General features: G+C 38.8%; 2 protein-coding genes across 3 annotated transcripts in view; one reads left to right on the forward strand and one right to left on the reverse strand.

Annotated features, from left to right (window-relative positions):
• The window catches only part of LOC125020301 (major histocompatibility complex class I-related gene protein-like), a 12,376-nt gene extending 3,786 nt beyond the window's left edge, over window positions 1-8,590 (reverse strand). Inside the window, exons 1-3 of the mRNA XM_047605652.1 lie at window positions 8,486-8,590; window positions 7,954-7,988; window positions 3,393-3,427 (exon numbers count right to left, since the gene is read on the reverse strand). Coding sequence (XP_047461608.1) covers window positions 3,393-3,427; window positions 7,954-7,988; window positions 8,486-8,590 — 175 coding nt within the window. The remainder of the gene's footprint in view (window positions 1-3,392; window positions 3,428-7,953; window positions 7,989-8,485) is intronic.
• Window positions 8,591-8,645: 55 nt separating this feature from the next.
• On the forward strand, window positions 8,646-22,926 carry LOC125019695 (major histocompatibility complex class I-related gene protein-like). Of its 2 annotated transcripts, XM_047604655.1 has the most exons (7): window positions 8,646-8,751; window positions 8,873-9,142; window positions 9,797-10,075; window positions 10,271-10,573; window positions 10,775-10,885; window positions 22,697-22,714; window positions 22,818-22,926. In XM_047604655.1, exons 1-7 carry the CDS (start codon window positions 8,703-8,705, stop codon window positions 22,880-22,882), a joined length of 1,095 nt encoding a protein of 364 aa, XP_047460611.1. In that variant the 5' UTR covers window positions 8,646-8,702; the 3' UTR covers window positions 22,883-22,926. The 2 variants fall into 2 exon arrangements, with proteins under 2 accessions (XP_047460611.1, XP_047460612.1); XM_047604656.1 differs by lacking the exons at window positions 22,697-22,714; window positions 22,818-22,926 and adding an exon at window positions 14,111-15,039.
• The last annotated feature ends 29 nt before the right edge of the window (window positions 22,927-22,955 follow it).

Here is a 22,955-nt window from a genome sequence, read left to right on the forward strand (position 1 = left end):
GTTTGATGGATTGGCCATTTTGTCCGTTGGTGTCTTCCAGAGATCAGCTGCTTTCTCTGTGTCTCCTGAGCTTTCTGGACTGAGGCCTGAGATTCCCAGTGAACTTCAGAAGAAGAAGTGGTGGTGATGCCAGGCAGGAGGTGGAGGAGGTTCAGGTCGTTGGTGCCATCTGTACTCAGGGAGAACATGTGTTCTTTGGCAGCAACATGGATGGACTGTGTGCGCTTGTTGGGACCCAGAATCAGTGTGTGGTGAGAAGTGCTTTGTGTTTTGAGGAGACCTGGGTTCATACGACCACAGTACGTCTGTGTCTGTGGATGGAGACACACTCCTAGTTTCTATTCCTCCTTCAGTGGACAAAGAAACATGAACACGATCCATGACACTGTTGATGTTGATCTGCAACTGAACAAACTGGATCAGCTTAGACACTGTTTTTCAACTACTTTTGTGCATTTGTTCATAATGGTAATTCTGTAATTATTTTATGACAATATTTGTTCTATTTTACTAGATAATATATATTTTATTTTATTTCATTTTAATCTAATCTTATTTTATTTAATCTTTGTTTTTACTTGTGGTTTTTAAGAGTATATCTTTTATGTGCAACAAAGCTACTGTGAAGCTACTGTGCCAAGTCATTTCCCTCATGGATCATTCAAGTCTAAAAACACTGTCAACACTTGATACTAGATAACTGAAACCATGATTCATCATAATTGTGACGTTTACAGAGATTTGTTCAAATGAAGTCTAGTGGAATCAGGTGGTTTGATTATTGAGCAGGAAATCATATTCATTTTAAGTTCCCTTCTAATCCAGTTGGTCTGGTTCCACCACTGAGGGATAAATATGTTGATGTTCTACATGAGTTTCTCCGTTCACTGTGGTTCTACTACTGTGTGTGAAACTGCCTCTTTTCAAAGTTTATATTAAGTTGTGTCTAATTCTGTAGCATTTCTTCTTTGCATTCCTATGTTTCGACATTGTGTTGTTAAAACTAGGATGTTTTTATGTTTGTGTTTTTCTTAAGAAAGTATAGTTTTACAGTGTCTACATTTTAAATCCCCATACAAATAGTTTTGTATTGCTCAGTGTCTATATGCCAAAATAGGATTAATTAATCCAAGTTCCGTTCACACTTGATGATGATGATGATCTTTAAATCTGAGCTCACCTGAATTCTAGACTCTAGACTTGAGCTCTGTAACTGTTTGAGTTTAACAGTCATCTCTATGAAGTTTTATTTAGTTCAGTGCCAAAACAAACAGCGACAGAGTGAATGTAATGATAGTACACACCTTAAAATGGTAATCATGAAGTATGAGCTCAGTCACAATAGTGTAGCTACTGTACATCTAGGCACACAAACAAAGTATGTTTTTGTAATCCTCATAGTTTTCTATTACATGGTGTGTACACGTTTTTCCTGTAACTAATCTTCTTTCCTCTCATCTTGTTGTGTTGAACATAACTACTACAAGTCTCTAAGCTGTAAAGATGAAGAAGTTTCCTTCAACATTTAACACAGAACTGACTGTCAAACATTCAGATCGGATGAGGACTTTTCATTTGTTTTTCGTGGTTTGAAGCCTGTTATTTCAACGACTGCTTTTGAGGTGAAGAAATAGAAAATAATTTAGTTTCACACAAAACCAGAGGCCTGTATCACGAAGCGAGCTCAACTTATCCGGCTTTACTCCAACTTATCCAGCTGAATTTATCCAGAACAGTGACGATCTGGATAAGCGGCATCACGGCGCTGGTTATCAACTCAGTAACTTAACCCAGGTTTGTCTTGTTGTGAATCGGTGAACGCGCAGGTATAAGGGCGGGTTCCAAGGCAGCAGAACAATCACAATCATGAGGCTGATCCGCCAGCAAAAAGGAGCAAAGACTGATTCTCCTCAAATATGAAGAAGAAAAAGTAAATCTCACTCGAAGAGTCAAACACCGCGGCTGCATCGAAGAGACGCCATAAGTCATGTTGAAGAACTGCAGATTGAATAAATGCGCAAATTACACATCAATGGCTCAATTAGTTTACATTTAACGAAGCCACGAAACCCAGTCACTGCGCTGCATAGATGAATCGTGTGTATGACAATAAGTCATTCCCCCAGATGTAACCCCTCTGGAGTAAAAAGAACGTGGGAGCAGATAAAAACCAAGCACAAAAACATCATTTCATCTGGGGAGTTGGATTTCTTAATTCTATAATGTTACATGTGCTACAATAAAGATGGAAGCTGATGCCACAGTTACATCATATCAATACATCAAGTTGTTGCCTGAATGAAATGATCCTGATTCTGAGCTGTGTTTGAGCTAAAATATGGCTAAAATATCCTCTTATCTGTGTGATTGTCTCCTGGAAGATGCTTTCACGGTGTAACGCTCTTCTAGTGATTTTGGGCTCCAATGTCAATCGCGTCTTCAGTGAAAGGGCATGTGATTCTTTCCCGAACAGCTGATTGGGTGGAGATTTTTATCGGGATTCAGACAAAGCCAGAAGGTTATCCTGACCCGAAGCATGTTTGCCGTTCAGAGTAAGTTACCATGGTAACGTAGCTCCATAACAATGAATCCAGCTTCATGATACCGGAAACTCAGGGTGAAGTTACCTCGCTAAACCCGTAATCTTGCTTCGTGATACAGGCCTCTGCTCTACCTGTTGGTCTTTAGTCCACATGACTTCACTCTCTCACCTGACAAATGACAAAAAAGGAAAGACACACACACACAGCAGTCACTACAGAAAACCACCATTTTATTAATAACTAAAGGAAACTATAGGCTAACCTTTATTTAAACCAACAAAACAAGACAGAGTAAAGAACAAGAAACATCAGCACTTGGCTCCATAGAACGACAAATACACAACATTAAAAAAATATAAAATAAATTACAACTGAAGAGACTGAAATATTTCTCTGTCTTTTTTGTTCATTCTTCAGTGATGTATAATAACATTTAAAATATTTAACTAAGGATTAACCAAGGAACACTGGAATCCAATTTATCCATGGAGTACATGGTTTTATAAGCTCAAGTAAGTAAATAAGCTCAAAGGAAACTGGGTAAAGAGTTTGATAACTGAGCAAGAAATCATATAAAGTTCTTCAACCAGTTGGTCCAGTTAATGTTTTTCAGTCCCAGCGGATACAGTGTAGATGAAACATGTGATCTCAGCCTTAGCACAAAGGAGAAGTTTTATTTGACTCAGTTCCAAAACAGTCAACCACAGTCACAGAGAGAATGTAACGCACCTTAAAATGGTATTCGTGAAATTCGACCTCCCTCACAGAGCTGTGTATCTGCTTCATCTGAAGGTGTTTATCTACTTATCTGCTGCTCAGAGAACACACCATGTCTCCAGCTCATGTAACAAACAGAACCCCACACGTTGGACATGATGCAGAACCTGAACTTAAAAACTCTCAACTCTCTGCCTCACAAAATCCAGTAATATCTGCAGCACAGACGTAGCAGTCGTCACTGATGTGGTGGTTAGCACTGATGCCTCAGTAAGAAGATCTGGGTTTGAATCCAACAGGGTTTTTCTTTCTGTGTGGAGTTTGCATGTTCTCCCTGTGTCTGTGGGTTCTCTCTGGGGACTCTGGCTTCCTCCCACCTCTAAACACATGCTTGTTAGGTTCACTGATTCTAAATTGGCCGTAGGTGTGAATGTCTGTCTCTGTGTGTTAGTCCTGTGATGGACACAAAATGAATGAGTAACAGTAATGGTTTTGAGAAAGTTAAAACAGCTGATAATTCTTTTAATGCAGCTCTAAATGTCGACTCTGAGTTTTGGATCAATTTATTATCAGATCCTCTCCTTCCAGCTGAAATAGAAATAAGAAATAAGAGATGACACTCAGTTTCTAAATCTCCTGTAGTCTGAGCCCAGCTTAAGGCTGTCCTTCTTCAGAGGAAACATGAATGAATACGGTGATAGAAGAATGAACCTCTCAACTGCTGCTGGATAAAAATTAAAAAACAGATGGACCACTTTGATTTTATCCTTTGTTCTCCCCTAAAATATGAATTCCTCTAACATTAATCACCTGTTTTTCTCCATTCTCATCGATCTTTATTTTTTATCAGTTTATGGTGAAACAAACCCCAAAGTTTACACCAAGTTAGCTGAGTTAAGTTCTATTTTATTATACTTTCTAATATTTATTCTCTTCCATTCTTTTTCCACCTTGTTGTATTTACACACGTGTATGTTGCACTAATTCACTTTACAGCTTAAATAAAATAAAATTCAACTACCATGTTGATATTCATGTCTTTCTACACATTTAAAGTAGATTACATACGCATGTGTTTCAGGAAACAAGTACTGAGCAGGTTAATGCCTCCACATGAAGTTCCCTGTTAAACCAGTCTGCACAGATACCGTGTTCATGTAGGTGTAAAGAGGCCAAGACGAGCAGCAGAGTAGTTCCTCTTAGTTTGGATGAATAAATAACCTTTTCTTTCACTTTCGTTATAAAGACATAAACCTGTCAGACTAGTTTCAAACATTCACAACAACAGTAAAGTATCAAATTTGTCCTTCAGAATAAAAGCTGACTTCTCTCTGAGTTTGATGTAGCTCTGAGGAGTTAAACATCTTCCACATCTGATACAGACGTGGTTCAAACACTGACTCCCTTAAATCTTAAATGGATGTCACAGAAGAATGAAAGTCTCTCCGACATATCACATGTCTCCAACATCCCAGAGCCTCCTGGATCATGTCTCTCCATCTGTAGGCAGGAGCAGACGTCCCATCTTTACCATGAGAAAGTATTGTTGTCCAAGAGGAGGACACAGTGACTCCTGAATGTCACATGTAGAAGGAACAGGCTGATTAATTCAACGTCACAAATAAACTGTATTAATGTTTTCTTTCATTTGACATTTAATTTGGAATATGAAGAAGGATTTCAGTCTGCTTTACTTTCACTTTGGACCATAACTCAAATCTCTCTGCAATACAATGTCTAGTAATGTCTAGTCCATCCAGATGGGTGCATTAACTCACTATTGCATTGTGGGAATAGATGTTTTTTTTTTTTTTTTTAATGAGCTCTGATGATGAGTCCACTCTCATCACAAAGCATCCTAATGCATTCACTCACTGAAGGAAACATGTTTGTTTTCCTGTTCAAACTAAAGAGGACATGTGGTTTGTCTGTCAATTAAATTCAGTTTTATTGTTTACAGTTAGAGACTAGATCAAGTGAGGTCTAGTGTATGTGATATTTTCTTATATCATATAATGTAAGTTAAGGTGGTAAAAATAGTGTTACTTGTCAGCTAGATTCGTGGTTATGTGTCTACAGATCAGAAAAAACTACCTTCAGCATCACAGACCACTTTCTCTGACCTGTAATGTTTGTGTCTCATCATCTAATGCTCTGGTAAACATTTATTGAACACTTCTTTTCAGAATCAACATCCCACAAACACATTTATATCACATTATGTGATTTAAAAACAGGTGAAGTGAGTTGTGGGATCATAAGTGCATTATTTCAAGTGTAAACAATGTTTTGATTTATTTCACATCATCAACCCCAGCACCATTACTCTTTATCATCGATTTGCCGCATTTAAAATTAAATGTTTATTGTTCATTAATACTAAAGGCGAGTTTAATTATTTGTGTTCTGTCGCCATCTTGTGGACACCGGTGGTAACTACCGGATGTTTCTATGAGGTAGGTCACAGTGTATTCGGTCATATTTATAAGAATTGGACAAATCAAAACTTGAACCTGATGATAAAAACTAAACATTAATTATTAGAGTTCAGCTTAAACATGAATGTGTGTCAGATTTTAAGCCATCAAATGTCAAAGCTTTGGTGGCGCTGGAGAAAAATCAGGAGATCAAATCAGCATTTTCAGTTTTAATGAACATTAATAATAATACATAGCGCAGATGATCTATTTGACACACACAACAAAATAAGCACAAAGCAAAACATGTTATTTCTAATAACTTAAAGGAAATGAGAGGTGAGTTTTATCTAAAGTCTTCAGATATTTGCAGTGTTTAAACTTCCACACAAAGCAGCAGCGTCCTGGAGAAGAGTTAATAAAGAAACAGTTCATATAAATACCTCAACAATACATAAAATATATTCATATGAAATCATATTATTGTAAATATCACATTTAAAATGATTCAGCATCTTTAAAATCTGTCTAATAATATTAGTCTATTGAGCTATTTCAAGGGAGCACAGCGGCTTGGTTGTTAGCGCTGACGCCTCTCAGCGAGAAGGTACGCATTCAAGTCCAGCTCGGGCCTTTCTGGGGGAAGTTTGCGTTTTCTCCCTGTGTCTGCATGGGCACAGATATGCTCGTTAGGCTGACTGGTGACTCTAAATTGACTCTGGGTGTGAGTGTGAATGGTTGTTTGTCTCTGTGTTAGCCCTGCGACGGGTTGGCGACCTGTCTAGGGTGGACCCCACCTCTCGCCCAATGACAGCTGAGATAGGCTCATAAATAATTTTGAATGTGATAGACAATGGAGCCTTCTCAAATGTAATGAAAACCTGTTTTATTCTACTATAGCTACTCATTATCTGTCACTTTACAAAGACAACCATTATTATCATTACCATTATTATAAACATACAGGCCATGCAACTTCAGTGATATTGGCCTTCCTTAGACACGCCCCCTATTCAAGGTCAGGTTTAAGACCCATTTCACATCCATACTGGCAAAAAGTGCTAAACCTCACTTAAAACAAAAGAACCATCTCTATTGTGAACTAATATTTGTTCAGAACTCAGCGTTAACTGATTAGCTACTCCTTACCACAGCTTTAAATGTATAACCAGCGTTACTGTATGGCAACAGCTTATAATGTTGAAGATAATATTCAGTTCACAGTCTGAGCTGTTAGCCTGTTAGCTTGTTAGTAACTTACTCATTAGTAAGTCTTGTATTAGCACAACATGGCCAAAGAAAACTCAAGTGATGCTGTGGGGTTCCATCAACTTTTCTCCGTTGCTATGCTACGCTCTAACACACGGTGCGCCCACAGCATGGTAGCTACTAGCTAGCAGGTTGTGCTCGATAAATTCTGACCAGGCTGCACAGATACTTTAGTTCAGGTTTGTAGTTACGTTATAGTGTTATCAAAAATCTAAACATTTAAAAGCGAGACTGAGGTTTATACATTTGTTTTAAATAAAAGTAATGTCAATACATTTTCAAGACCTTTCAAAATCGTATTTAAGACATTTTATGAGATTTTAAGAGAATTTTAGACATTTTAAGGCCTTAAATCCAAATTATTGGATTTTAGACGTGTTACGACCCGTGGATACCCTGCCCTACAAGATGCAAAATCATTACGAATAAACAACTTGAAGAAAAGAAGAAAAGTTGTCATGTTCCTTTTTCCAGTCACAAGGCAACTTTTCCACTGTGAATGTTTTGTTTCCTGATCAGTAAGAATATTTTTAATTTTTGGTTGCAACTAATTTTTCACTCATTTCTGACATATATTGAAATATTTGTCAATTCATTGTTTGTTGTCCTTTTCCCCTCTGCCTTTCATCACTTACCAATTTCTTACTTTGGATTTCAGAGTTTGTAAAAAGTATAGTTACACATCATCCTGTGGTAGATAATATTGACAACATAATTTAGATTGACCTGACACATTTTTACCTGTGAACACATGCAGAACTGTCGACCTTTTATTTTGGTATAATCAACAGTTTATATGAGTAATTACAGTCTTGTCAATGAAGTAACTGATTAAGTATAAATGAGTTTCTGCATCCTATCATGTGTCTGCCTCTACTTGTCTACTGCTAAAGTCCAAAATACACAAGCCCAGACACGATTAAACAGCAAGCCCAACTCTCTCTTCATTAAGCACAAGAGTCAGGATTCATCTTAGTTGTGCTCAAAGAAACGGAGTGAAACTGTACAAAAGTAACAAAAACACAGTACGTGGTAACTCATGCTAAAGCTAGTACAACATGACACAGCTTACAGCTTCATGAATTTTAAACAAAGCAAAATATAAGAATTTCAAATTAAATCAATTTAAATTATAGAGCAATCACACAGCAAGTCCTCATACTCCTTTCTGGCCTAAATTAATTCCAAACCAAATAAGTACATTAGACTTCAGTGACTAACAGCATATATTTACTAACTCCACAAATACATGCTTCTCTCAAATAACATTAAATATGCTCAAGGTATGATGTTAACACCTCAAGTAAAATTACAAATGATGCTTTCACAGTCTTAAAGGACAAGATTACAGCAGATGAAACACTGATCTGATCCCTTTTTCTGCTCTCAACCAAGTCTCTCACAAGACAACAACATCCTGTACAGACGGACTACTTCCTGTAAACACTGTTAACATAATTCAATGGTCTGAGGAAGAACAACTTTATTCGTGATTCATTATGAAGTGCAGTAGTTTTCTTGATTGCTACTCTGTAATACTCTCTCTGTAACGTCTGTGTAGTTGAGGAAGTGGAATTTAAAAGATCCTTTCAATTCCCTGTCACATTTACTTCTGGGAAAGAGAACCTGTTTGACTTGATTCATTTTTGCTTGGCACACCCAACACAAATCCAGTCATCAGGTTTTACTAAACCACATTCATTTCAGTCCAAGCAGCTGGTGACTTGGTCTAAAGTCTTTATAGAAACAGAACAAGATGAAAACTTTGCTTTTGTTGCTTCTCTTCTGTCGTGTTTCATCAACTGGTAAGATCTCATTCACATTCTTCCCCATCTTTTCTAGTTTCTTTTAACAGAAATCTACCATATTAATGACGATGAGTCTATTTATGTTTCACTCACATTATGAATGTTGTTTGTTCCACAGTGAAACACTCACTGAAATATTTCTCAACTGGATTATCTGGAGTCTCACACCTTCCAGAACTTGTGACTGTTGAAGCGCTTGATGACATCCAGACTGTGTACTGTGACGGCAGCAACAGAAAAATAGAATTAAAACTGGACTGGGAGAAAAAAGTCTTTGAAAATGATTCTGATCACTTAAAGTTGTACACTCACTATTGTTTTGTGATGTATCCTCACCTCTTCAAAACCACAATTTCCAGTCTAAAGCAGGTGTTCAACCAAAGTGAAGGTACAGTATTTTGTGTGTTGTGTGTTGTATGTGGTACCTGACCTCAGATCATTATAGATCATAGAACAGAAATTAAACTGACTCCTGATTATAGCCACAGAGTTCAGGTGTTAGATGTAGAATGGATGGATCAGAACAGAAATGATCAACCTTATTTATGTGTCTCTTGGACACATGTAGCCTGTACTCCAGCACATGTCTGATGGTTGTTTGCTTCTAAACTTTCTGGTGGACAGACTCTTGTAGTGTGGTTCCTGTTGGTGAGGCTGGGACAGAGCAGGGTCAGAGGTCAGACCATGTAGCTGGTTCAGTCCAGCTTCTGGTCATGACCTGCCCTCAATAATCAGTCTGTTCTAGTAGCTCATCACATCACCACACTACAGATCTAACTCACATTAATTTATGTTTATTTATATTCTTGATATGTGAAAGTGTGAAAGCTATAGTGTCATTGCAGGAATTAACACAAACACTTTAATCAGAAGTGAAGACAGAACTGATATCAGAGCAAAGAATCCATTTTTTACTCTCGACACCGAGGATAAGAAAAGGTTCAAGCAGTGGATCAGACAATAAATATTATTTTAAAATCCTTCTTCATTTATTTATACATACATACATGTTCATTATATCTCTGTTGTCTGTATCTTATAGGTGTTCACGTTTTACAACTTATGGAAGGCTGTGAATGGGATGAAATGACTGGAGAGGTTACTAGCTTCATGCAGTGTGGTTACGATGGAGAAGACTTCATGGCTCTGGATCTGAAGACATTAACATGGATCACTCTGAAACCTCAGGCCGTCTCCGCCAAGCTGAAATGGGATTCAGACACGGCCAGAATAAAATTAGATGAGCAGTTCTTCACTCAGATTTGTCCTAAGTGGTTAAAGATGTATTTACACTATGGGAACAGCACTCTGTTGAGAACAGGTATGTATGACCCATTACATCTTAGTGAACATAGTGATGATTGTTATTATATGTTTTATGATGTTTTCCAGATTTTAGTTTTAGACAGAGATGTTTTTGAATCCTTTGAGAATCACCAACACATAACATGTCTGTACTATAATAATCTACACAATAATGGTCCCCAGAAAATTAACTGAATGAAGTGGTCTCCAGACGTCCCCTCGGTGTCTCTCCTCCAGAAGACTCCCTCCTCTCCAGTCAGCTGCCACGCTACAGGTTTCTACCCTGACAGAGCCATGATGTTCTGGAGGAAAGATGGAGAGGAAATTCATGAAGGAGTGGAACATGGAGAGATCCTCCCCAACCATGATGGATCCTTCCAGATGAATGTTGACCTGGACATTTCATCAGTCTCACCTGAAGACTGGAGGAGGTACGACTGTGTGTTTCATCTCTCTGGTGTGGAGGACGACATCATCACCAAACTGGATGAAACACAGATCAGAACCAACTGGGGTAAGAGGACATGGATGTGGTTAGTTGGATATTTAAGGCCTTGTCCTGCAGGTTAGTTGATAATTTATCTAACTAGACTGTAACGTTGTAAAGAAAAGTTTCATTTTATACAGATGCAAAGTACATGAGGTGGAATGTACCTCTGTTTTAACCTTCTTTATCTGAATTGCTCTTGTTTTTGTTTTTTTTTTTTTTATTCAGTTGAGAAGTCCAGTAACCAGACCTCCATCACCATCATCATCTCTGCAGTGGTTGTTCTTGTTGTCGTCTTTGCAGCAGCTGCTGGATTCATGGTTCATAAAAAGAAACAAGGTGAATCTTTTTTTTTAAACATGCTTTTATTGTTTTTTGTTAAAGACATAATAATAATACATACACTTTTATATAGCACTTTATCAGAGACACTCAAAGACGCTTTACATTGGATACATTATTCATTCGCTCACAAAGTCAGAGTGTTGGTGGTAAATGTCAGTAGTCACAGCTGCCCTGGGGCAGACTGATGGAAACGTGGCTGCTAGTGTGAACTCCAATGGAGTTCACACTAGCAGCAAAGTGGGTTGAGAGTCTTGCCCAAGGTCACAATGGAGAGACTAGCGATACCGCCAACCTTTCGGTTACTGGACAACCGCTCTACCCCCTGAACTACTTCCGCCCCATGAAAGAAAGGCGATGTAACATATACAAATATACAAACACACAACTGACATGCCAATAGTGATAACAAAATATGAAAAAAGTAATAAAGCCCCAGTTTCAAGTCTAAGATGGTGCAACACATTCTTCATTCAATGAGTCCAGCTCAGGGCTGGGGATACTTCCACTGAAGAAGGCTTAACCTTTTTGCCAATAGAGTGAAAATTTTGCTATTCTGAGTTTTGTACTGACAAGATTATTATTATTATCCCTTGCCACCACAAGGATGCCAATTAGAAGGTCTGGCTTAATTGACAGACATGTGATAGAGTTTTGAAGACAGAATTCCAATTAGCAGACTGGCTAGAACACTACCAGAACAAGTGTGCTAGGCAGGCAAGTGAATTTACAGTGGTTACAGGTAGGGCTTACACTGGAAATATTTTTGGGAGTTTTACTCTTGAGAAGTGAAGACTCTCCTCTATAGATTCCCACACAGTCTTTTAAAGAACAGATGGTTACATTGTAACAAGGTTCTCTGAGTGGAGAGACTATCCCTCCACTCTACAAATTTCATACTGTATGTATGGGGACTGACCCCGACAGGGACAGCTGCGTGGATTACTCTTTAAGACACACCGCCTGTGGTGGCCGCGCATTAATGACACAGGTGGCTGTATAGCCCCTATGTATGTGTGGCCTCTCTGGTTAACCTTGCTTGGAACATGTTCGGGAGCAGCCATGTGGTGGAGAGATAGTCTCTCCACTCAGAGAACCTGGGTTACAATGTAAACATCCGTTCTCTATCATGTCGAGACTATCTCTCCACACTACATATTCTATATGTATGGGGACCTGTAAGACACACTGCAAGGAACCATGCAGACAGACTGCTCCTGTGGGAGCCTAAAATGGCAGTTAAGATCAAATGAGACGTCACTGCCACCAGAGTGCTACCCCATGTGCTCAAATAAGGGAAAACAAGTGCAAACCTGTACAGTGATATGACATTGCATCTCCCATTAGCCAAGGTGCAAGACGCTACCAAGGCTACCCTGGCCCTGCCACACGCTAAGGCCATGAATAAGTGAATTGTCAACTGGCCCACCCGGTTGCTGGGCCAGCTGAACTGAAAAGGACATCACTCTGCAACAGAGCCCTGGTTACGAAGGCATGGAGCCTAGTGCCATGTCCCACTGACTAGAGCCCTACACATGCTCAGTGAACGTGGTGCCAGCTGCCATATGTATGCAGTAGGACCTAATAAAGGTGGATGGGATTGACCAAGAGGCTACCATACAAATCTCGGACAGTGAGGCACCTCACCACAAAGCCCTATGTGGAGTGTGCCTGCGCCCCTGCCGGATCCAGCCTGCCTGCCCTTTTGTAGGACTCCTGGATTGCTCTCACAACCCAATGCAAAAAGCCTCAACTTCGAGACTGGCTGCCCAAGGCAGTTGGGTCTGTAACAGACAAAGAGCTGGTCTGTCGAGGGGGTGCAATTCCATGGACTGACTGGCAAGGTTTGGGCGCAACACGGGCTGCCTTTATGGCTGCCACCAATCCCCTAAGGGTTGAGGGAGACTTGCAGCCTCCAGTAGTTCCTGCAGGAACTGGAGGGTCTCAGTGGCAGTGCAGGAGAGGAGATCCACCCGTCTCTTATTGCACCACGACTCAAAGATTTCCCAACAATAGGTATATGCTGCCTGAGTTGATGGAGCCTGGGCTCTCTGCAGAGTGCAAACCACTGATTGGGGAAGCCCCATGGCTAGCAACCTGTCCCTCTGAGAGGGAAAAGGGTGTCTCTCAGAGGCCCGGGGGACTCGGACAGAAGGTCCCATTGAGGGGGAAGCTCCCAGGGATGTCCCTGTAGGAGGGAAGCGATCATTGAGAACCAAGTCATCTGGGGCCAATTCGAACCCAGCAGGATGAGGTTCACCTCTTCCACCCGAACTCTCTGTAGGAGGGGGTGCAGGAGGGTGAAGGAAGGGAAAGCGTACAGGAAACCCCGTGGGTACTCGCTTCTGTGCCTGAGAGAGGGTCGTCCCTCCCTAGAGGGAAGAAGAGGGGACAGTGTACGGTCTCTCTGGAGGTGAACAGATCGGCCACAGCCATGCCGAAGTGGTCCCAGATCTCGCTCACCACCTCTGGATGCAATTGCCATTCTCCAGGGTGGGATGTCCCCCTGTCAGTGGCCGTCATTGAGAATTTCCCCAGATGTCGTACGAATTTCTGTATGAGTCTTGCTGCAGCTGTTATTGAATGCTGATGGTCGACCTTGTGGGCAGATTTGGCATAAGAAATGATCTGGTCCCAGACATATGCTTTATCTATCTATCTCATTTTATTATCTTATCTTAGATTCTATAACTTTCCCTCCACTACAACATCACGACCCTGTCTATCAGAGAAAGAATGTGAACAAATAAAACGAGTAGTTTTACTTATTAAAATTCCGCTCCTCTGTCTCTGGCCGAAAAGCTGGAGTGGCAAACCTGCCCTCCTAGCCTCTGTGTAAGTGACAATGATCTTTATTTCTCAGATGGGTCTCCTGTAAAAACATCCGTCTTCATTTTTTATTTTTTTTTAAGATTCTATGTTTAACCACACCATTCATTCCCTTGATGTATCCACACCTTGATGAACAAAAAACACACTGCAGCAGCCATTACAGAAAACCAGAACCACAGAAGAGAGGAACAATGACCCTGTCACCCACCCCCATAACCTTTCTCCAAATGAAAGGTGTTAGGTGCCTACATTTGTTTGAAACTAACCACAGCCTAACTGGCTGACTGAACTATAACTATTCAACTTCAGATTATAATCAGTTTAGAAACTGTTGATGATTTCTCCAGACTATGAGTTGACCTTTAACTCTGTTTGTTTCTGACCTTACAGACAGTGAAGACAGCTCTGAGCTCTCTGAGAGACTGAATCCAGAAACTTGACCGACAATATATTTTTCTTATATTTTGAACTTTAAAAAACTTACCTGAATTACAGGTGAACACTATACACTGTCCAACACTTGATACTAGAAAACTGAAACCATGTTATTTTCTGTTGTGGGGCAGATTCATCATAATTGTGACGTTTTACAGAGATTGGATCAAATGAAGTCTGGTGGATCCACTATTATTGAGCAGGAAGTCACATTCACATGGGCTGGTTTCACCACTGTGGGATAAATATGTTAATGCTGTACATGAGTTTCTCCATTGATTGTGTTTCTGCTATGTGTTAAACAGATTTTCGTTTTTTCTTTTTTCAACGTTTAGGGCTAAATTGGGCCTAAATATGTAGCATTCCTATGTTTTAATATTGTGTTGTAAAAGCTAACATGTTTTTACGTTTATTTGTGTTTTCTTAAGAAAATCTGTTTTAAATAGTGTCTTGCGTTAAAGCCTGAGAGTACAGATAGTATTGTTTTACACAGTCAGTGAGTTTACATGTACAGTTTACATGCAAAATTCGACTTTTGAATGCAGTCCGTGTCTACAGTACCAAAACAGAATTAATGAATCCAAGTTCCGTTCACACCTGATGATGATGATGATGTTTAAATGTGAGCTCACCTGAACTCTCACAGCAGTTACTTGTTCTCTTGCAGCTCAGCTTATTGATTGAACTTACATGTGTATGAAGATCCTAATGAATATGTTTAAATGCTGAACCAATCATCTCAGCTGGTTTTAGTTCATGCTGTGATTTAGGTTGACCTGACAGCTGACTGTGAGCAGCTCTATCACTACTATTGTTCTTTTAGTTAATGTTAAAGATAATCATCAGTATATGTGTGGAATTACAGTTTTGATGAATAAAGGTAATCAGAGAATATGATGTTTCTGGATCTTTTTTGTGTCTCTGGTCCTGCTGCTTCAACTAAAGCTTTTTGTTTCTATTTATCTGCTGCTAAACACAGTCTTAGTTTTCTTAACTTTTTCATATTCTCTTTGGAAGGTCGGCATCGCTTGTACCTCACTGAATTCTTCAGTGACTTGTTCTCTAACCTTCTCTCTCAGATTTCATTATAAAAACAACATCAAGTTAAACTCCTCTTCTCTCTGAGTTAGATGTAGGTCTAAACCTCCTCCACATCTGATGCAGACATGGTTCCCTCAAACCATCAGAACTCAGTGAAGGTGAACTGAACACACAAATAGACACACTCACCCACAACCACAATAATATCCCAACCCTATACTCATATACACATTATGCTGCTAATCAGTCAAATGTTCAAAGCCATTTTAACTCATTCTCTGTATCCGTTCTGTCTTTTTATAGGTGTGTTGTCTCCCAAGTGTTTTCCACTGTCTGTATTTAATTGTTTGTTTTTGAATTGTCTCTTGAGGTTGTTTGCACCATGCACTTCATGCTCAGTCCTTTGTTTGTCTTTCTTCTATCTCAATGAGATGCAAGTGGTTTCTATTTTCTTTTCTTTTTTTCTTAGATTAATATTTCTTTTGAGGGTTCAAAAATTTTGCTGCTTTTCATGATCATTGTGTTTATCAAAATCTCTTTGTTTCCAGGTTGTTTTAATCTCAGTGTATAAAAGAACACTACAACATAACATTGTGACATTGAGTTTAACCTCTGTGATCAGTTTGCGTGGTTTGTCGCTCTCTAGTGGAAGTTCACTGAACCACAGCTTTGGCAGTAGACACTTCCAGGCTGAACACTAGATGGAGGACTTCAATAGATTTTTAACATGAGTCATTTTAACAGGTTACAACTGTTCCACTGTTACAAGTATAAGACTGTTATATGACATTTGGTCATATATTATATAAAGTCATAGGCTAAGATTTAGACTGAAAGTAAATGACACTGTTGACACTGAGAGGTTGTGTGGTTGTGAACACATCCCTCATTTTAAATGCTCATTAAATGTTGTTCATGGTGCTTTTCCCTAAATCAAATAAACATGAAACAAACAGCTACAGTGGAAGACTGTTTGACCATATCTGTTTGTGTCTTTGTTTTCATGCAGTTTAACTAAAGAGCAACATTTTTATTATTCACAACTAAAAACATTATGATATTACCATCCAGCACATATCACATTGACTAAATCTGACAATATACACATCATCTGAGCTGTTTTTAGTTGATACAGTGATGAAGGTCGACCTGACAGTTGTACAAATATCAAGGATATTTTTAATGCTCTGTCACATAAACAAAACCTGTTAGACTTGATTCTATGTTCACACTCAACAGGTTTCTGTTTAAGCTTTTTGAGCAGTGGTGCCGGGGCCTCCACCATTAGGTGGAGGTTAGAGGTCATCCAGGCTTTGACTTGGGTGGGAGCTGAGAGGAGGAGTTGGTGCTGATGTAGATCTGAGTGTCATCAGCATACCAGTGAAAACTGAGTCCATGGTTACAGGTGATCTGACCTAGGGGGAGCATGTAGATTGTGAAGAGAAGGGGACCAAGGACAGATCCCTGGGGGACACCATGCTTAACTGGAATTGTTTCCTATTAGAGAGTATAGACTGGAACCAGGAGAGTCCTGTGTCAGTGAGGCTGATGAGTTCAGAGAGACGGGTGAAGAGGATGGTGTGGGAGACAGTGTCAAAGACTGAAGACAGGTCTAGGAGGAGGATGGTGATGAGGCCATTGTGTGTAGATGCAGTGTAAGATTTCTCTCAGGAAAGGAAGATAGGGTGCTAGTTGTTGGGGTCATCTGGGACAAGTCCAGGCTTTTTAGGGTTGGAATCACAGAGGGCATCTTCGAGCTGCAGGACAAGTTAAGGGACGAAAAAAAGGAAAAATAATAATTAGAAGAAACATACGGTATAACGATAGTGACTCAGGCGTTGCCCCATGGCCCTAAATATATATTTATGTTTCTTTTTATATCATATTTTGTACACCCTTTGCACTTTGTGTGTGCACTGATAAGGAGAATCTCTCCAATCTCCTTATACACTGTGTAATGGCAATTCTCTTCTCTTCTCTTCTCTTCTCTTCTCTTCTCTTCTCTTCTCTTCTCTTCTCTTCTCTTCTCTTCTCTTCTCTTCTCTTCTCTTCTCTTCTCTTCTCTTCCCTTCTCTTCTCTTCTCTTCTCTTCTCTTCTCTTCTCTTCTCTTCTCTTCTCTTCTCTTCTCTTCTCTTCTCTTCTTTTCTGAAACCATAACTAAACTTAAAAAACAAAAAAAAAATAAAAGAAGACAGGGTATACAACAAGAAACATGGATAACATTAAAAAAAATAAATAAATAACGAGCTGAAGACTAAACACTCATAGCAAATCATTTTAGCTTTTTTATGGCATACATTTGGCCTCTTTGGGCTTGTTTTGGCAAAGAATTAGTGTCAGCTTTGGTTTTGTTATGATCTGCCATAGTAAATAAATGGCCCAACGTAATTTAGGCTGAGTCTTGGCTTATGTCTGGTTAACCAGCCAAAAAGGCGATGAGCGGAACACATTTAATGATGATTTATGGGAGAACTTTGGCACCTCTCTGGCTGGCCTTAGTTTGCTTATGCTAACCAAAAGTTTCATAATTTAGTTTGATCTGTTTGAGATGCTGATCATGTATGCAACGTACATTTTATATAACAAATATCATTATGACAGGTGGAGGTTTAATGCATTTTTGGTATTGTGGTTTGTGAAGGCTATTGTCACACAATAGATCTTAGCTACAATCTAGCAATGAAGAGGATATTAGCCTTGCATTAATACGCACGGTCACAGTTTAGAGATTAAAATACATGGCTGAGCACATGATGAACTGCAACAAGCACTGACTGACAACAACGGGCACTTGTTCTCATGCTGAGAACAATGTTTCTGTAACTTGGTGTGGAACCGAAATGGTCTGGTCCAAACTGTGGTAACACCGGTCCACTGCCCCCCTCTCCAGTCCCCTTCCATTTAACGGCGAGTAAGTGCGGGATGGGGGGAATTCATATTCTGTTAAATGTGAGCACAACAGAGTTGGACAGCCTCATTGTTCAATAGGGATATTGCCAGCTGTTGTCTTGAGATCTCTCCAGGTGTTCTGACTTGGATGTAGAGTCATTGACGGTCACTTTAGGACACTCCAGACCTTTTTATTAAACCATTTCTGATTACTCCACTCAGCCTGTTTAGACTATAGATTGCTGCTTTGTATTGCGTTGTTTTGGTTTGCTTTTGTTTTGTTATTTAGGTATGTTATTTCGTTTGCAGTTTTTGAGTTGGTTTTGCCTTCGTTTATTTTCTTTTGTAGTTCAGGCGTAAAATGTGAAAAAATTTATGCTTTTGATGGTTTGATGACCTGCAGTGACCTCCATATTTATCAGAAAGGTTCAAGACTGGGTTTAAAAGAAAGCTTAAGGTCCCCTTTAAAATGATACCAAACACCATATTGTTGAACATTGAGAAAAGTCCTAATCATGAGGGTAGAACAGGCTATGCACCTGCGTCTAACACAATTTTCCTTAGGGGGTGGTTAACTTTATGAGCTGATAACCAAGATTTAGCTACTCACCTGGAAAGGCTGTCATACAAAAAAATTATCTACAGACATATATCTATCCAAAACATATAGGTAGCCTTCGTCCCTTTGAGTGATACCGAATAGTGAAATTTTGGGCTCCGGCCCATGGACTACCTCCACTGTCTGGTCCAGGTGTGCCCCAGGGAGGTGAAAATGGCAGATCACATTATTGATCAACACATCAGGATGTACTTCAATCAAAGTCTAACACAGGCAGAAATTGCATTGTGCCTGTCTGTTAGAGATGGCATTCGGATTAGTCCTCGTCATTTAAGGAGAAGACGAGCCCGGTTACAGCTTCACAGGCGATGGTTAAGTGATCCTGCTCCCAACGTGGCATCAACAATGAAAATGTTATTGGATGTGTACACTAAACAGTATTCTATCTCGGGAAATTGTAGGCTTATATGCAAATTATCAACCTAGGAAATTATTATAGGCTACATTACTAATTTTATTTAGTCAGACTTGAAACATAATAATAGCAGCCTATAGGGTTTATGTGTACACGCACACACACACACGTCATACATGTCAACACAGTCAGACATAAAACATGCATAATAATAGCAGCTTATAAGGTTTTTGTGCACAACCTTGTTCTACCTTGCGTGTGTGTGTGTGTGTGTGGTGTGGGGGGGGGGGGGGGGGGGGGTTATGTATGACTATACATAATGACTATAAATGACCATAAACTATTATAGCCTGTGAGTAGTGAAAGAAAATATCTTTTTGTTTTTAACATGGTTACTCTCTTCCATGTAGACTACTGCACTTTATTTTAATTTTTGAAACTTCACAATGTGCACATACATCCTCTGGTATGGCGTGTGCTTACACATATCGTGTACATCACCATGGTGGGTCGCCAGGGATCAAAAATGCCAGGGCCAGTTTTTGGTCCCAGTCCAGCCCTGAGTTACATAATATATAATAAGCTGTTTGCCATGCTACTTTTACCAGATTAAGTTCTTTTAAATTTTCAGATGCTGTAAGATGCAATCCTGTCTGTGTGGTCACAACTGATATGACAGTTGCTGATGCCATAAGGTGGTTTTACTGCGTAGGCAAAAGAGAAGAGGGGAGGACACATCATAGCCCACAGAATGTCAATTTCAAGACACATTTTTAAATAAATATCTTAAAATGCAATCTATTGTGTTTTTGATGCGTTTTTTTTTATACCTACAGTTAATTCACAAGTGGCACATTAGCCTAAGATAAGACATAGCTTCCACATGAACAGCTGAATAGATGTATAAACATATGAAGAAATAAGTAAAATAAAAATAAATAAATAAAAACCACTGTGATACCACTGTGGTTCAATTGCGCCATCCTTTTAGGCTATTTTTTGGTAAGGTTATGGGGTTTTGGCCTCTCTTTGGGATGGGTCTGGCAGCATTTTTAAATTCTAAAACTCCCTTTGGCTGACTTTTGATTGAAATTTCTTATTCTTTTGAGATGCAAAACTTGGCCCAAATTTGGGCCTGCAGTCATTCCACGGGTTTGCCAAAACAGCAAGACACATTTATGCCAAGTTTGGACCATAATGAGCAAGGGAAGAACCAGGTGTACTGATGGTGGTTTGAAAACTGAGCAGGAAGTTGCTCCTCAGCACATGGATACAAGGAATTAGACAAGTTTTATTTAGCTCAGTGCCAAAACAAACATTTGACAGAGATTTCAGTCTAAAAACTGCATGTTAGATGAACTTAGGACTACAAGGCATACACAACTAGATCAATGTGTGTTTGGGCATCTTCACATCTGTTATTTTAGTTGTTTAATGTACATTTACATGATAAATATGTACTGAAAGTGGAGACTCTTGCCTTTAATTTGAGGATATTCACATACAAATTGGAGGGATTACAGCCATTTGTATACAAGAGGTTGTAATACCATATGTTAATGACAACTTAATAAACAGTGTTCTAAATGAAATGGTTTTCTAAACTTCTCTTAATGTGGAGCTTCATTTAAATTCACTCTAATTCGAAGGTCTAGTGGGGCTGTTGCGACACTGAGCAGTCTAACATGGAATTTGTCTGTATTCCATATCAATCAGAATCAGAAGTTAAAATTATGTGTACTTTTGTACACATAGTTTTTGCTTGGAACTGGTAATGGGTAGGTACAGGAATGGGTAAGATGTCAGTAAGCAATCACATAATTCTGTTCTTGTGTTTGAGATATAAACAGGACATGAGCAAATTCTTCAATCGTCCAGATTGCATGTAATTGGCCAGAGTTTATGATTATCTTATCAAAATACTATAATTTACATTTCTCAAACAGTCAACATTTTAGAATGTTGCAGATCCTCCGTTTGGCAAGTGGAGGATGTTAAATATCATTTGTGCATCCATTTCTAAACATTTATCAATGAATGTTTGGTTTTTTAATAAAGTCTCCAATTTGTCAAACATTGTCTCCGTTATTCACATTTAGGTTAGTTCACATTACATTTCTGACACTAAACTTTGGGTAAAACTAAATTTTCTGCCAAATTCTGAGTAAAATCAAATCTAGTTTACTGTGTGTCCATTATATCGATGCAGTCACCTCTCTGAGCACAAAGTTTTATTAGTTCAGTACCAAAACAAACAGAAGCAATGCAATGATAGTCTGCACCTTATATGACATTCTTCAAGTTTGACCTCCCTCATAGAGCAGTGTTTATGCTTCATCTGAAGTTGTGTGTCTCTACTCGTCTGCTGCTAAAGTCCAAAATATAGTCAGAGACCAGACCATGTCTCCAGCTTAAGTAACACACAGAACCCGACACACTGGACATGAATAACTCAGATAATCTTTACAATAATCTTATTCATGATAGTCACTAAAGACAGAATTCAGTAATAGTTGTTAGCATTTTATTATTTACTTTATAAGCTCAGACTTCTACCAATAATCCAACAATTTAATCGTAGTAGTTTTCTATTTCACGGTTACAGGTTTCCTTCAAAGCTTATTTCTGGAATTCTGCAAGAGTAGAATATTTGCTGAGGCTGTAACTTGTATGTTCTGTGTTGTAAGTGACTATTATTGGAAAAGAAAAAAACTGCACATGAGTAAATATCTTTTAAAAACCATGATAAGTTAATGTAATTGTTGTAAGTCTGTGTTGACAGATACCAAAAGTTAAATGTTTATTTTCTTTATGTATGACCTTTAATACTAAAGGCTTTAATACTAAAGACTAGACATCCAGAATGCTGAACTGTCATCTGTAAATGATGATGATGAAATACCTTTTATGATGTTGAGCCAAACTCATGGTTGGGTTCATCCACGAATACTGTTCAGTTTGCCTCGAGTGTATTTGTGTTCTGTCGCCATCTAGTGGACACCGATGGTAACTACTGGATGTTTCTATGAAGCAGGCCACAGTGTATTCGGTCATATTTACAAGAACTGGACAAATCAAAAGTTGAATATGATGATAAAAACTAAGCATTAATTATTAGAGTTCAGCTTAAACATGAATGTGTGTGGGTCAGATTTTAATCCATCAAATGTCAAAGCTGTGGTGGCGCTGGAGAAAAATCAGGAGATCAAATCATAATTTTTAACTTTAATTAACTTTAATAATAATACATAGTAGAGGTGTGGATATCTATTTAACTCACACAAAATAACAAAATAAACCACAAAATTAAAAAATAAAAATGATTTCTGATAATTTTAAAGAAAATGAGAGGTGAGTGTTGTAGTGTTTAAACTTCCACACAAGTCATCAGTGTCTTGGAGAAGAGTTAATAAAGAAACTGTTCATATAAATACCTCAACAATACATAAAATACATTAATATAAACATCATATTATTATAAATATCACATTTAAAGAGATTCAGGCGTCAACATCTCTAAACTATGTCTAAACATATTAGTCTATCGAGTTATTTCATTAACATTTCATCTTCTACTACTGCTTATCCTCACGTCACATCAACAATGATGTGACGTGATGTTACTTTTCATTTCAGACCAAAAGGCTCCACCTGGTAAGTTAAACTTATTTTATTCTGTTTCATCTGATTTAACAAACTTGATGATTTCTCCAGACTATGAGTTGACCTTTAACTCTGTTTGTTTCTGACCTTACAGATAGTGAAGAAGCTCTGAGCTCTCTGAGAGACTGGATCCAGGAACCTGATGGAGTTGATTCATAACTCGTTAGTCTGTCAAACCAAACTCAACATCATTTTCTGCTCTTTAATGTCTTGATACCATAGTTACTGCTAC

This window comes from Mugil cephalus, chromosome 14 (genome assembly GCF_022458985.1).
Source record: "Mugil cephalus isolate CIBA_MC_2020 chromosome 14, CIBA_Mcephalus_1.1, whole genome shotgun sequence".
In the NCBI taxonomy this organism is placed as follows: domain Eukaryota; kingdom Metazoa; phylum Chordata; class Actinopteri; order Mugiliformes; family Mugilidae; genus Mugil; species Mugil cephalus.

Excerpts from the sequence above, each read along its gene's own strand:
- LOC125019695 (XM_047604655.1), top strand. The coding sequence starts at position 8,703 with ATGAAAACTTTGCTTTTGTTGCTTCTCTTCTGTCGTGTTTCATCAACT. Across the intron at positions 9,143-9,796 it reads GGTGTTCAACCAAAGTGAAG|GTGTTCACGTTTTACAACTT; the intron begins GTACAGTATTTT and ends TGTATCTTATAG. Across the intron at positions 10,076-10,270 it reads CAGCACTCTGTTGAGAACAG|ACGTCCCCTCGGTGTCTCTC; the intron begins GTATGTATGACC and ends AGTGGTCTCCAG.